Here is a 15,068-nt window from a genome sequence, read left to right on the forward strand (position 1 = left end):
AACCATCTTGTTGCCCCTCCTTTCTTCTTGTTTGAGATGCAGACACCCCTTTTTTCGATGAACTTCATGGCCACAATTGAAACAACCTTTGGTATTTGCACGACACTCCCCAGGATGTGTTTTCTGGCACTTGGAGCACTACGGGTATTCTACATAACCCGACCTATTATTTCAATTGTTAGTCCATGCTCTTTTCTCACCATCGGCTTGCTTATTGTCAGGATGCTTCCTTTTCTGCGTATTATTATTCTACTGGTGGTTGTTGTTGTTTCTTCCATTTTGTGTCTGATTCTACTGCTTAGGTTCAGACTTGTTGCCTTCCTCCTTATTAACATTTGCTTGGAGTCTTTCCACCTCTATAGTTGTTTCTAGAGCATCGACGTAAGAAGTGGTTCTAGGATTTGCAAGCTTGACACCTAACTCAATCTTGGGTCTGAGTCCCCTGGTGAACTTAGTAACCCTCAAGAAATCGGTTGGAACTAACTCTAGTGAAAACTTGGCTAACTGATCAAATTGTCGAGCGTACTCGACTACTGTCAAATTTCCCTGCTTCAAACTGACAAATTCTTCTACCCTTGTAGCAATGATAACCGAGTTGTAATACTTTTTGTGAAACAGCTCCACAAATCTAGTCCAAGTCATGGTGGCGACATCATGAGTTTGTTGTACTAAATCCCACCAGATTCTAGCATCCTTTTCAGAAGAGAAGAAACGCAGGATATCTTATCCGCGTTACTGAGGTTCATATGTGCTAGCATAGGCTCTACATTCCTTAGCCATTCTTCCGCCTCAAAGGAATCGATTGTCCCTTTAAAGTTTGGAGTGTGATGCTTATAGAAATGCTCGTAGATTGGCTCTATGTAGTGAGCTGGATAAGGCGCATAGTTCACCATCTACAATCCCCCATATAGAAATCCTACTTGCTCGGGTGCTTGAGCCGCTGGCGGAGGCTGCGGGTTAGTCTAAGTCTGCGGCTGAGTCTGTTGTCGTTGTTGCTGCAGCAGTTCTTCCACTTGTTGATGTAGCCTGACAATCTCAGCAATGTTGTAAACTGGTGGTGGTGCGTTTCTATTGGCAGCAGCATTGATACCACGCATTCCCCTTCTTCGAACTGGAGGTGCTTCGTTAGTCTCATTGGAGGTGCTGGGAGGATTGTCGTTCGTGCATGCAGACCTTCGTAGCGACATCTTTAGCAAAGTTCTAATAGTAGAGAAAACACGTTAGAACTTACCATAATAGGTTCTAGGGCGAAAACTTAGTCTAAGCAAACATAACTTGGACCTATCAATTATAATTTCTTATGAAAAATTATGTAAGCCTTCTCTATAATTAAGGCATGTTTCTATTATTTTCTAAGTCTGTTTTTAACCACCCTATATGACTTAATTCTCAGGCTCGACACTCGTCATTGTTCCAAAGTTAACCATATTGAGGGAGGGCTGGGATCAGTAAAATTGTTCCCACTACTATGGCCCCATACACTCTTAATACAGAACCTGGTCCATTGAATTGTATCCACCCTCACCGAACTCAGTCATTATTTATTTATTCTAAATTTATTATGATTGTAAAAAAGATCAAACTCATGAATGACATTAAAAAAAATAAAAACTTTATTCATTTGGAAAAAGATTTTCACTAAGTACACTCATAAAAAAATAAAAAATAAAATAAAATAATGAAACTATGCTAATACTAACTAGGGTAAATCTCTAAAAATCAGGATCTTCTACATCTGACCCTTTATCTAACATATCATCATCTATTTCTTCATAATCATCATTACTATAAGCCTCGAAACTACCTCTTGGAATTTTCATTAAGATATTATGCTTTTGTTCATTAGTGAATTGAAATTCAAACTTAGAGGTAAACCTAAGTATAAGAAAATAATATCTCATGGCTACTGGTAAATCATCTTCAACATCCATAGTTTCTCATATTTCTTCTAATTTTGAAACTACAATAGGAAAATCCTTAAAAAGTCTAATTACTAGGACATATTGTTCAATGGCTTTCATCATAATTTGCTTAGTGGTTTGAAGGTGAACTATCCCTTTGTGAAATAGGATCAATCTTTGAGTAATTCTTTCTAGCACTCCTATTGTATTCCTTGGCTCTCTAATCCTTTTCAATGCCTTATCATCTCAGGATGTATAACCTTTGCAGCCAAAAAATTAACATAGTCTACCAACCATGGAACATCTTTACAAACACTTACTTCAAACAACTGCTCATCAGGAAAAGCATCATTAATCTGAACTTCTTTATCAAGAGAATCCTCATCAACCTCCACTCTGGACAAGTGATCAGCTTTCTGTGCCCTTCTTATCTTTAATTTCCACATCAAAGTCTTGTAACAACAAAATCCACCGAGTAAGACGAGGCTTGGAATCTTTCTTTGTCATAAGATATATTATCGCAGAATGATCTATGTAAACAACCACCTTATTCCCAATCAAGTATGGCCTAAACTTATCAAAGGCAAACACTATGGCCAACAGCTCCTTCTCCGTAGTTGCATAATTAATTTGACCATCATTCAAGGTACGACTTGCATTATAAACCATTCTAAATACCTTGTCAACTCTTTGTCCCAAGACTGCCCCAACTGCAAAGTTACTAGCATCACACATCAATTCAAATGGCAAATCCCATTGAGGTGCTACAACTATAGGTGCCGAAATCAATTTCTCCTTAAGTATCTTAAAAGCTTTGTGACACTTTTCATCAAAATTAAAAGGAACTCCATTCATCAGCAAAGTAGACAGAGGCTTTGAAACCTTAGAAAAATCCTTGATAAACCTTCTATAAAACCCCGCATGACCAAGGAAACTTCTCACTCCCTTAACTGAACCTGGAGGTGGTAAATTCTCAATTGTAGAAATCTTAGCTCGTGCCCCAATACAATTCCTTCATTCACCATAAAGTGGCACTTCTCCCAATTAAGTATTAAATGGGACTCGTCACATCTCCTCAAAACCAGCTCCAAATTATTCAAGCAATTGTCAAACGAAGACCCATAAACCGAGAAATCATCCATAAAAATCTCAATTTCATTCTCAACCATGTCAGAAAATATCACCATCATACACCGTTGAAATGTGGCTGGTACATTGCATAGCCCAAATGGCATCCTTCTAAAAGAAAAAGTACCATAAGGACATGTAAAAGTTGTCTTCTCTTGATCCTCTGGTGCAATTACAATTTGATGATAACCTGAGTACCCATCTAGAAAACAATAGTAGTTATGCCCTGCCAACCTATCCAACATCTGATCAATAAAAGGCAAAGGAAAATGATATTTCCTAGTTGCCTTATTCAACTTCCGGTAATCTATACATATCCTCCAACCCATCACAGTCCTTGTGGGAATCAATTCATTACTCTCATTTTCACCACGGTTATGCCACTTTTTAGGTACTATTTGTACTGGACTTACCTAAGCACTATCAGAAATAGGATAAATCACTCCAGCATCTAACCATTTCAAGACCTATTTCCTCACCACTTCTTTCATTGTTGGATTAAGTCTTCGTTGAGCATCAATAATTGGTCTAGCATCTTCTTCCATCAAAATTCTATGCATAACTGTCGATGGGCTTATTCCTCTTATATTAGCAAGAGTCCAACCTATGGCAGTTTTATGAGCCATTAATACCCTCAACAACTTCTCCTCCTCTACTTCTGAAAGAAATGATGAAACTATGACTGGAAGAGTCTCTTTCTCCCCAATATAAGCATAGCGTAGATGTTCCGGTAAAGCCTTCAATTCTAACACAAGTGGCTTCAAAATTGATGGTAATGGTCTTTCCAATCCCTCACCCAATTCTTCAAACTTTTTCTGCTTCCACGACCCATATGATTGTATCCACTTCAAATAACTCAATGCCTCTTCACTATCCTCACCATCTATGTCATCAATTGTAAGACTAATTTCAAGAGGATCTTCAATTAACTTTCTTCTCCCTACTACCTCTTCTACCACATCCACTGAGAAACAATTATAACTTGCTTTAGGATAAGTCATAGCCTTCAACACATTAAATACTACTTCTTCCCCTTGTACTCTTAGCCTTAACTCTCCATTTTGCACATCTATCAATGCTTGCCCAGTTGCTAAAAATGGCCTCCCCAAAATAATAGGAACATTATCATCCTCCTCTATGTCAAGAACTATAAAATCAGCTAGAAATATAAACTTATCCATCTTCACCAACACATCTTCTATAATACCACATGGATACTTCATAGATCTATCAGCCAGCTGCAATGTTACTGTGGTTGGCCTGGCTTCACCCAAACCAAGTCTACGAAATACCGACAAAGGCATCAAATTAATACTTGCCCCCAAATCACAAAGTGCATGCTTACATTCAAACTCCCCAATCGTGCATGGAATAGTAAAACTACCAGGATCTCTTAACTTTTGAGGAAGTTTCCTTTGCAATATAGCACTACACTCTTCTGTTAACACTACGGTTTCATAATCACCCATCTTTCTCTTGTTATACAGAATCTCCTTCATGAACTTCACATAGTTTGGCAATTGTTCTAATGCTTCTATGAATGGTATATTAATATGTAGCTTCTTGAACACATCTAAAAACTTTGCAAACTGCTTATCCAGATTATGCTTACAAAGCCTTTTTGGATATGGAATTCTAACATGATGGTCAATGCTCACAGGTGGTACCACTTCTTTCTTGTTAAGGTCTTCAGTAACATTTTCTTCATTAGACTTCTCTTCTTCTATGCCTTGTGTATTTCCCTTCTAACCTTCTTATTCCGACTAATTCTTCTTTGGCTCTTCATACCGTGCTTCACTCCTCAAAGTAATAGCTTGACACTGTTCTTTAGGATTAACTTATGTAGTGCTAGGACAATTTCCTTGAGCTCTCTTAGACATTTAAGTAGCCAACTGCCCTATTTTAGTCTCCAAACTCCTTATGGATGCCCTGGTTTCAGTCATAAATTGGTTAAGTGCATCAGGTTGGGGTTCAGCTGGTTTCATTGGCATTTGGTGTGGTGGTCTATTTTTTGGTTGATAATATCCAGGTGGAGGTTGTTGGTATGCATGTTTTTGTTGATATGGTGGTTTATTTTGGGGAGGTTGATATTGTGGCTGAGGTGGAGGGTAAGGTTGTTGAGTGTTTTGATTATTGGACCATGAAAAATTAGGATGGTTCTTCCAACCTGGGTTGTAGGTCATGGTATTGGGATTATTGGGTTGTCTCGGGTAATTCCCTATAGCTTGAACTTCTTCCATAGGCATGTTATTCATATCTAGAGCAGGGCATTGGTTGGGTGGATGGGTTGTAGCACACAATTCACATAGGTTTTGAACTTGCATAGCTTAAGATGGGAGTGTAGTCTTTTGTAGTTGCTTTGTCAAGGCTGCTACTTGAGCTGTAACCATTGATATAACGTCCAATTCCATCATTCCAGCCACCTTCTTTGGTTGTCCCCTTTTAGTTGGCCATTGATAATTATTCATCACCATCTCTTCTAATTGCTCATACAACTCATTGGCACTCTTACTCATAAAAGCACCTCCCGCCGTAGCATCTATAATTGTTCTAGTTGTTCCATTCAATCCATTGTAAAAATTATACACCAACATCCACTTTTCTATACCATGATGTGGACACTTCCTTAAAAACTCCTTAAATCGCTCTCAAGAATAATACAGTGACTCCCCTTCCATCTGATAACAATTATTGATCTCTCCCCTTAGTTTTGCAGCCTTCGCTAGAGGAAAGAACTTGGCAAGGAACTTCTGAGCTAACTCCTCCCATGTAGTGATAGAATTCTCCTGTAAGGATATCAACCAACTCTTCGCCTTATCCCTCAGTGAAAATGGGAATAGCCTCAATCTTATACCATCATCGTTGACCCCATTCATCTTGAACGTAGCACATAACTCCAGAAAATTAGCTATGTGTAAATTGGGATCCTCCGTTGGCATACCTCCAAAATGAACAGTTGATTGGACCACTTGAAGAATTGTTGGTTTAATCTCAAAATTATTTGCAGCAATGGTTGGAGGTCTGATGCATGAATGCACTCCTGTAACAGTAGGAAGTACATAATCTCTCAAAGTTCTTGGTCCTTTTTCCCTTGGAACCTCTGCAGCATTATTAGCACTGTTTCCCTAATTGTCAGCCATGGTAAACTCCAATCTTTTCTTCGCCTTTCGCTTCTGTCTGCAAGTATTTTCAATTTCCAGATCTATTGGTATAATCTCATTTTGTCTATTTCTTCGCTTATACCAACAATTTCTGAAACACAATAGAACCTTAATCCAAATAAATGTTAAACAAAAATAAAATAAAACAACCAAATTAGAACTAATAACAATTAACTGTGATATGGAAAATTAAGTCCCCGGCAACAGCGCCAAAAACTTGATATGTGAAAATTAGCATGCAAGTATACGTGGTCAATTCAAGTAATATATGATAAGTAGAGTATCGATCCCACGAAGACTATTTTCCAAATACCACTAATTGTTCTTTAACTTTCTATTTGGTGAATTTAAACTTAAATGAATAATTAAAATTAAAATTAATACTCTAAATTATGAACAAAATTTCAATAATTGTAATTAAAACAATGAATCAACTAATTAAAATCAATACTAAAAAAAACCTAGGAATTAATTTCATCAACTTTTCATTCTATTAATTTTACTAATCAATTCTAAATCTCTTCTTCCTATTCTAATAGCAGGTTAATATAATCAATTTCTATTTTTTTTCAAGATATAAGATCTCAGTCTCTATGCAGGTTTTCTACATTTTTGTGATAAACTTTAACATATAGAAGGCATTAAGCAAATAAACCTAATTACTACACAAGTCATACAGGTACTTTCGTCCAATATGCAACCTATGTCTATATAATGATAGCATATTCAATTCTCATCTTTCGAATTTTGAATCAAAACCATTAAATCAAGTAAATAGTGATCAAGTATTTACCAGCATTAAATAAACTTCATATAGATTAGAATAGAGAAGAAGTATCAATAGAATATCATAATAAAATTAAATATAAATCCTAGCGACTACATTAATCCCTAGATAAAAGAAATTAGTTCATAGATAACATGATGAAAATAAACTTCAAATAATTATTCATAGAAAATAATCTAAAGAATTCAGATGAAAAAGAAATCTAATTACAGCAGCCTTTTCTAAATCTAGGGTTTTTCAAACTAGAACTGCTTATCAAAAATCGCATAATAATGTTCCTTAAATAGTTTTCCAAGGTTCCCAAGTGAAAAGACCATTTTGCCCTTCAAAAAGTGGCTAAAAATCTGAAAAACGCATTGATAGCGCTATGGCACTATGTCTTGAGCGTTGTAGCGCTGTAATCAGAGCCAAAATACCCTAAAAATTGTTTCACTAGCGCTGTAGTGCCCTTGATGTAGCGTTGTAGCACTGATCTTCTGGTCTTGATAACATTGTAGCGCTTGCTTTGTAGCACTGGGGCGCTATTGACAGATTTGACATGTTCGAATATCTCCTTTCTAACGTTGTAGCGCCTCTATGATAGCGTTGTAGTGCTATTGGCAGTATCAAAATGCGGACAAATTGCTCTTGAAAAACAAGATTTTCTCCAAATTAACTCCGTCTCACTGACGTAATTAAAAAGAAAATTTCATGACATAGGTTCTTTTATTCTTGGCTCTCATATTGATCGTTGTACGTTGATAGACACCCTACGCCATACCTACTCAGACATCAGAACTCCCCACATAAGACTGCTTGCCAAGGAGAAACCCTATTGTTTACGTGAAAGGGGGAAAGTAAAGGGGTGAGCTAAAGGCCCACTAAGGAAGTACACCAATAGAACAATATCAAAGAAATCACAAGAAGAACATGTATCGTAAATCAGTTCAAAACATAACATCTTCATACTCTTAGTTTATAATCATAAATGTAATCATAGTCATACATCACAATCACACATCATAAACATACTCTTTGTGATCATGCACCACTATTGTCCATGTCACATCATTAGGTAACTAGTAAGACCTCCTCTATGAGGCTGGTAAGACCTCCTCTATGAGGTAAAAAAGATCTCATGTCCTTGAATAACCTTGGCGCATCTACCCTTTGAGTTACACCATATCCTTAGTAACTCCCTTGTTGCGTCGCGTTCAGCATGCTAGCAACCTTTTCTTTTCATTCATCATACAAGCACATGTGTCACAGTTCACATCGAAACATAGAAATTACACATTTCATAGCACTTGTCTTATCATAACATATCAAGCATAGAGTATCACCTTTCATAACGCTTGGCTTATCATGACTATCAAAACATAGAACTTACACTTTCCATAGCACAAAACATATACAATTCTATCTAACTTTCTTACCTCAGGTTCAAGCAAGATAAAGTGCAAAAATGTCACAATGAGCCTATAATCATAATCAAACGATCGTCTTTAAAATCACGTAAGAATACTCATGCCCAACATACATACCCCACATGTGCATGGGCCATGCACACGTGGCACAAGTTGCACTACAATTACAAACATACAATAATTTCACATAAAATCATACAAGAATAATGCAAATTTTACCCATCAATCCTTCATGGTTACAAAATAAAAATCACATGTTTGAATAATAGGCGTATTTTTTAACATAAAAATACACTTTCATGTAACATGCATACGTGGGAGTGTTCTTAAAATTTAACGCATAAAGTCGATAATTTCTACATGCTTGTCTCATTACCTTTTCTTAAAAATTCAACAAGCAAAATTTTTTTACCACTTAATTATCATTTCATCATTTCTTTAATCACATATTTGTCATTCAAAACTTCATTAAAATTTTAATTTTCTAAAATAATTCATTTAGCCTTTTAATTTCACATGAAATAATAATCTCATCTATTATTTAAATAACAATTAACAGATTGTGACAAAATTTGTAGTTACTTATAATAACTAAATAAATTTCTTGATTACTTTTAGAAAAATAATTTTTTACTTGTCATAAGGCTTGTTCACACTCCATCAATACTCATTTACTTACCCAAATAATTGTTGGGGTTTTATGTCCTAATTAAAACTCAACTTCTTTGTAATCTCGTTTATTATCAATAAAAGAATAGAAATCATTTTTTGACTTGGTCAATCACTTTGTTCACATGTTTTATTTTCATGATTATTTGTTTAATATAAACTTCTATTAAATCCCGAGCATATAGCTAATCATATTTATAGTGACGTAACCACAACAGAATATAAATATGATTATATGTTCAAATATAAGTTAGTCCTAAGATTAGTCAGTGCACAGGATTTATACTAACTTGTCAATCTATGATATGATCTACTTACACATTGCAGTGTTATGTTATTTCCAGAACATTAGCAAAGTAGATAAGATCACATGTAGTTTTTACATCGGACTGGACCGATATTGACATTAGATAGGATAAGTAAACATAACGTTATTATCTATTCTAGTTATATCATATAGTTGACCATAGGTCAATTCAATCTCAATTCTTAGTGGTAAGTATTATAACTGATTGTATTATTTGAGTTCTTTGACTTGTTCATTACCAGCTTACCCTACGGACTAGCCCATACATACATCTTGGGAACTCAGTAGTATAATTGAGTGGGAGTATTAATCATAGATATGAACATCTATAGCTTTTGATGAAGAAGTGAAATTATGGTTCCTTTTAGTTTTGTTCAAGGTGCTAAATGATAGAGATCTCATTACAGTAATTAATATTAGTTTACTGAAAAATCATTTACAAGGAACTAAGTGTTTTAAGGATAAAATACAATGAGAGGTAAAACAGTATTTTAGTCCCCATCTCATTGTAGACTGTCTATAAAGGATTGAGTGATAATTATGGTTGTAATAATGGATAATTAATAACATGTTTACATTTCTTATAGAGTACTCTATGAATTCAAGAGTGCAATTCCAAGTCTTTAGTGGAGTCACGGGGAATTAATAAGTTAGAAAATTTATTTGTTAGATTTATGATAACTTATTGGAGCTTGGTTTCATAGGTCCATGGTCCCCACTATACCTAGGATAAAATTATCTAGATAGTCTCAATTAATTGATTTAGTTATCAAATAGAATTATCAAAGTTGACCATGTCAATTTTGGATAGTTTCATAGAGTTATGTAATTTAGAGAAGAAAAGAGAAATTATGGCAGATTTATTAATTAAGATAAATTAGTATCTAAATTAATAAATAAGTTTAAATCAAGGTTCAAATTATAAATAATTAATTTGATAAAGGATTTGAATAATTATTTAATTAATTAAATCAATAGAAATAATGCATGCCTTGATTTTAAGTTCAATGGGCTTATAATCAAATGAGAAATTTCACGAGCCTAAAGCCCATGATAATTTCGACCTAGGACTGTTAATTGGCTATTATTTTATTGATTTTTTAATTAAATAAATGACCTAATTGATTCTATAAAAGGAATGCTAAGAGAGAGTTGAAATCATAAGTCAAAACATAAGTTGAAACATAAGTTTCTCATAGGTTTTAGATTCTCTCTAAACATAAATCATTTTCTAAGCCTTATTTTTTTCTTCTTCTTCTCTTTGTATCTATCTCATGTGTTGAGAATTGCCCACTCTAGTCTAGGTGATTATAAGGATAATTTGGAAGGCTGTGAAGAAAATTGAAGATCGGTTCAGTTTCTTGGTAATACTCTGCGACTGAAAGGATACAAGGGTTAGAGAAACTGAAGGAAGGACTCTATTATTCTGTTACATATAATGTAAGCATTCTTATCATTATTTCTCTTTGAATTCAATTTTAGAAACATGATCTAAGTTGTCTCATATTAACTTGTTTAATATTAGATCTGCATGAAAATAAATAAAGATCTTGTATATGTTTTCCTAGCAATAATAATAAGACAATATTTCCATTTTCCTTAATGTAATAAAGTTCATTTCTTTTAAATATATTGGTTTTTCTATAAATATTAAATTGAAGAAAAAATGGAAAATGAGGAAAAAAGAAGGTTTTCACTCTTCCAACCTTTCCCTTTCACACTACACGCCCTTATCTCTCTAGCTCTTTCCTTTTTATTTTCTTTTTTAATTTCTTAAATAAATAAAATAAAAATAAAATATGCATGGGAAAAATATTGCATGCTCACCATGCAATCATGCACATGCGCACACACAAGTACTCAAGTACATCTCTACTAACCATGCACCTTAGTGCATACAACCAAAACTCATGAACTTAAAAATTAAAAATATTTAAATAAAACAATTAACAAATTAAATTCACATAATTTCTACCAAACAATTATAAATAATTTTCTAACACTTCACAATAAATAATAAAATAAAGCACAAAATTAATTAAACTAAAAAAAAACTTGGTGCACTACATCTTGTGAGAAGGTTAGTAATTTCCACTTAAAAAAGAATGGGATTGAAACTCCTAGAATAATAGATTCACTAGTGATGGAAACCCAATTATCAACTTGTACATATCAAGGGAAATAGTTCAATGGGTAAGAACAAGTCATTGATAAGTGAATAGTTTCAACACTAAAACTTATGGTGAGTTCCATCCAAGATGGTTAGTGTTGGTTGCTACTGAGTTAGGGTTAAGCCTGGTGCTTTTAATGAATTTTAGTTGAGTGTAACAAGCATCTATAAAGGTAGCAAAGATGCTATATGAACTTCACCTATGTGGACTTAGAGGTGGTGCCGCCTCTCATGGGAGTTGGAGTTTCTCCTCGGAAAGTTCATGAAGAGATGAGCATATAGCCATGATAGTGCTAATCGAGAAAGTGGGAAAACAAAAGATGTGGTGGAGGTGTGTGAGATATCACCGGTTTTATCATATGGAATACTTGGTTCAAGATTTTGAGCAACTAATAATTTCAATAGGACTTTGTGGTATGTTCACTAAGGTAAAGCTCAAACTGAATGGTACTTTATTTTATGCACCAAAGCCATTTTAAGCTAGAGAATGAGGGTTTCATTTAACCAAGTGGGGGATTGTTTTGATTGGTTAAATAAAAAAAGTTAAGTGTTAAAATAAAAGCTAAGTATAATCAATTAGTGAATTTCACATAGTGAAGAAGTGAAATTTGAGCTTCAATTGTAGGCACTTTAAAATTGCATTTTTGGGTCTAAAGTGATGCATGAACGTATCTAAGGGTTCCCAAAAGGTTTGGTAGCATTTGGAGAAATTTTTTCACCTTTGGAAGTGTCCAATAAATAGAGAGGGTGGCAATGCGTCGCCACCCAAGTAGAGTAGCATCGCCTGATGCTTAGGGTTTCAAAATACCCTAGCAGGCAACGTATCGACTAGCAGGAGACGCGTTGCCTATTGTAGTCCATAAAAATTACGTAAATTGCTCTAAATGACGTATTTTACAAGTCTAATCCTATTTGTTAGACCTAATGATGGTGCCTACTCTATATAAGGGTCAAAATAGAGTTTTGGAACACTTGATCACTCTCTTCAATCTCTCTCTACTCTCTCTCTCTCTCTCTCTCTCTCTCTCTAGCTCCAAGAATCTCAAGTTTTCTCCAAGAACTCATAAATAAAGTGCTTGAATTTTTGAGTTTAAGGCTTGTTCAATCTCAATCCTCATTTAATCCTAGAAAAGGCTTCAAGCATCCATGGTGGCTAGGAAACAGAGTATTAGGACAGCGTTAAGAAACGTGTATAAGCCTTGGTTTTTTGGTTTCGCATTGTTCTTAGGATCTACTCAAAGTGGTAGTTCTACAAGGGTTTTAAAGGTTCATCAAGGTGGAAGAAGATCATTCACAAACTTGGGTTTCATAATCTTTCTCAATCTTTATTTAGTCTCTGCCAATCCAATTTTTGTGTAGATTCTAAATTTTTAGGTGGTGTTATCTTATTCTCCCCTAACATATGCTGATGTTTGGATGGTGTGGAGGAACTCAACCATTCCTGCGACTTCCTAGTTGTAATGCCCTGGATAACCAAGACCGTTACACTGTGTGTTTAAAATAGTGCAAGACTTGCTAATCAAGTCATTTGAATAAAGATGTGATCCTAAAGTCATAATCAAGTTAGGGTTAAAAGATTTTGGTCATAAATGGATAATTTTCATTAAAATAAATGTTTAGCACATGGGATCCCAAGAACAGGGTTTAAAGGACAATTTACAAACTTCCAAAAATAGTTATATACAATCAAAGGCCACTCTAGTGGCAAAATACGCATTTTAGGTTTTTTGTCCCTAAACATTCCCTAGGTCGTAGCGGACAAGCAGCTGACAATGTACACCTTGCCATCAGAGCTCTCCAACTCATGGTTGGTCCATCTTACCCTTGCCTTTAGCTACACCACGTAGCACCCATGAGCCAAGGCCCAACAAGAAAACCATAAAAGCACAGCGGACACATAATCAGTGATGACAATCAATAAATCACAAGTCAATCATCCAGATATTCAACTAGCCATAAGCATCAGATTAACAATAGAAAATATATTTATATTCAATTGTTTATCACAATCATCATACAATATTCAAGGTCGACGCTTTTAGGCTGCACCCTCTGTTTAACCCACTGACTCCAGCTCGCTTAGGCCGAGTCAAGTGTTTATCTAGCCGATCCCAGCTCTTAGTAGCCGAGTCGCGTCATGTCCGCAAATTATCATCCCCGACTCTCTTAGGCCATTTATTTCATGCTCACATGGAATATCACAATCATACAACATTTGTATTCAGATACAAGGAATCTCAGTCCCAACACAGCCACATATGGGTGCAGTTTTCTTACCTTTAATTCCAAACGTAGAAAATGAAATGGTTCCGAGCACGATCCTCAGCCCTGAGCCTTGGCGATAAACTTAGTGTAACCACCCAAATTCACTAATAAGGCTTAAGGGCCTTGATTAGTGTGCCTGGAGGGCGTAATGGAGATTATGTGTGATTTTGATGATTTAGATGCATGATTATGATTTAAAGCATGTTATATGACTATGTGTATTATGTTATGTGATAATTATGCTATGTGATTTGTACCGCGTGGGTGTGGTGGTATCAATGTGACGCACGTGCCGAGACGGTCCTAGAAAGCTAGATAGTGGTAACTGGTGATTTGGTAACCTGTGTAACTGTTAGTAACCATAGAGAGTAACAGGTTTTGTTGGAAAAGTGGTAGAACTGTAAAGTAAGTAAAAGACAAGTGTTCCCTTGAGGTTTAGTTAGAAAAGGATATTTGAGGAGGGCTAAAATGATCTTTTGGCAGTGGTATAGATGTCTTTGGCTGAGGGAAAAGGATATATACGATTCTTTTATGCTAAGTATAACTGAAGTTAAGACTTGGAAGGCTAGAAGGATCAAGAAGGAAAGGGAGAATCAAGAACCTAGAAAGCAAAGTGGAGGAGGAGTTGAACTGTGATCTTTGAGGCTAGTAAAGGGTTTAAGGGTGTGGAATCAAACATATATCAATGTTTATACTGAGGTAAGGACTTGGTCCCTGTTTTGTTAAGTTCTGAATTCGATTTTTGAAAGAATTAAAAAGATAGCCATGGCTTGCCTTGCATGGAATTCAGCTGGTTTGTTAAGGTGGGATTCAGCTCAAAGCTTGGATTGGAGGAAGCTCAAGTTGAATTTCTGATTGAGGTAAGGGTATTAAATATGTTTGCAATCTCATAGCTGTTATGGTTTAAGGATTTAGAAGTCTGATTTGTACTTTACTCAAGTTTTGGTTTAAGTGTTTGAATCTAAAACTTAAGTATGAATTCTGAGAATAGTTGTGTAATTGAGTTAGACTATGATGTTTATAGGTTGAGGTATGGTCTATTTGGGGTTTTGAGTTGGTTTTGGGGCTTAGATAGGAGTTTGGGGTGATTTGGAATGATTTGGGTTCGGGAAAACACAACGGAAAAACCCAGATTTCTGGGCTCGCGAAGGAGTGTCGCGGCGCTGTTCTTGCGCGCCACAGCGCAAGGTTGATTCTGGGCAGAGCAAGTTCTCTGACTTTTTGGGCGCCGCGGCTCAAACTTGCTGGGCGCCGCGGCCCTACAGGGCTGCGCC

At 35.6% G+C, this 15,068-nt stretch overlaps 1 protein-coding gene and 1 non-coding gene across 2 annotated transcripts; one reads left to right on the forward strand and one right to left on the reverse strand.

Annotated features, from left to right (window-relative positions):
- Positions 1 to 2,131: 2,131 nt before the first annotated feature.
- On the reverse strand, positions 2,132 to 5,275 carry LOC133792143 (uncharacterized). Its single transcript, XM_062230060.1, has 6 exons — positions 5,197 to 5,275; positions 4,428 to 4,758; positions 3,509 to 4,310; positions 3,264 to 3,442; positions 2,448 to 2,913; positions 2,132 to 2,332 (listed from the first exon to the last, which is right to left on the reverse strand). The coding sequence occupies exons 1-6, from the start codon at positions 5,273 to 5,275 to the stop codon at positions 2,132 to 2,134; spliced, it is 2,058 nt and encodes a 685-aa protein (XP_062086044.1).
- Positions 5,276 to 5,633: 358 nt separating this feature from the next.
- LOC133792813 (small nucleolar RNA R71) lies at positions 5,634 to 5,740 on the forward strand. Its single transcript, XR_009874286.1, has one exon. It is a non-coding gene; the product is annotated as a small nucleolar RNA R71 (small nucleolar RNA).
- The last annotated feature ends 9,328 nt before the right edge of the window (positions 5,741 to 15,068 follow it).

This window comes from Humulus lupulus, chromosome 7 (genome assembly GCF_963169125.1).
Source record: "Humulus lupulus chromosome 7, drHumLupu1.1, whole genome shotgun sequence".
NCBI lineage: Eukaryota > Viridiplantae > Streptophyta > Magnoliopsida > Rosales > Cannabaceae > Humulus > Humulus lupulus.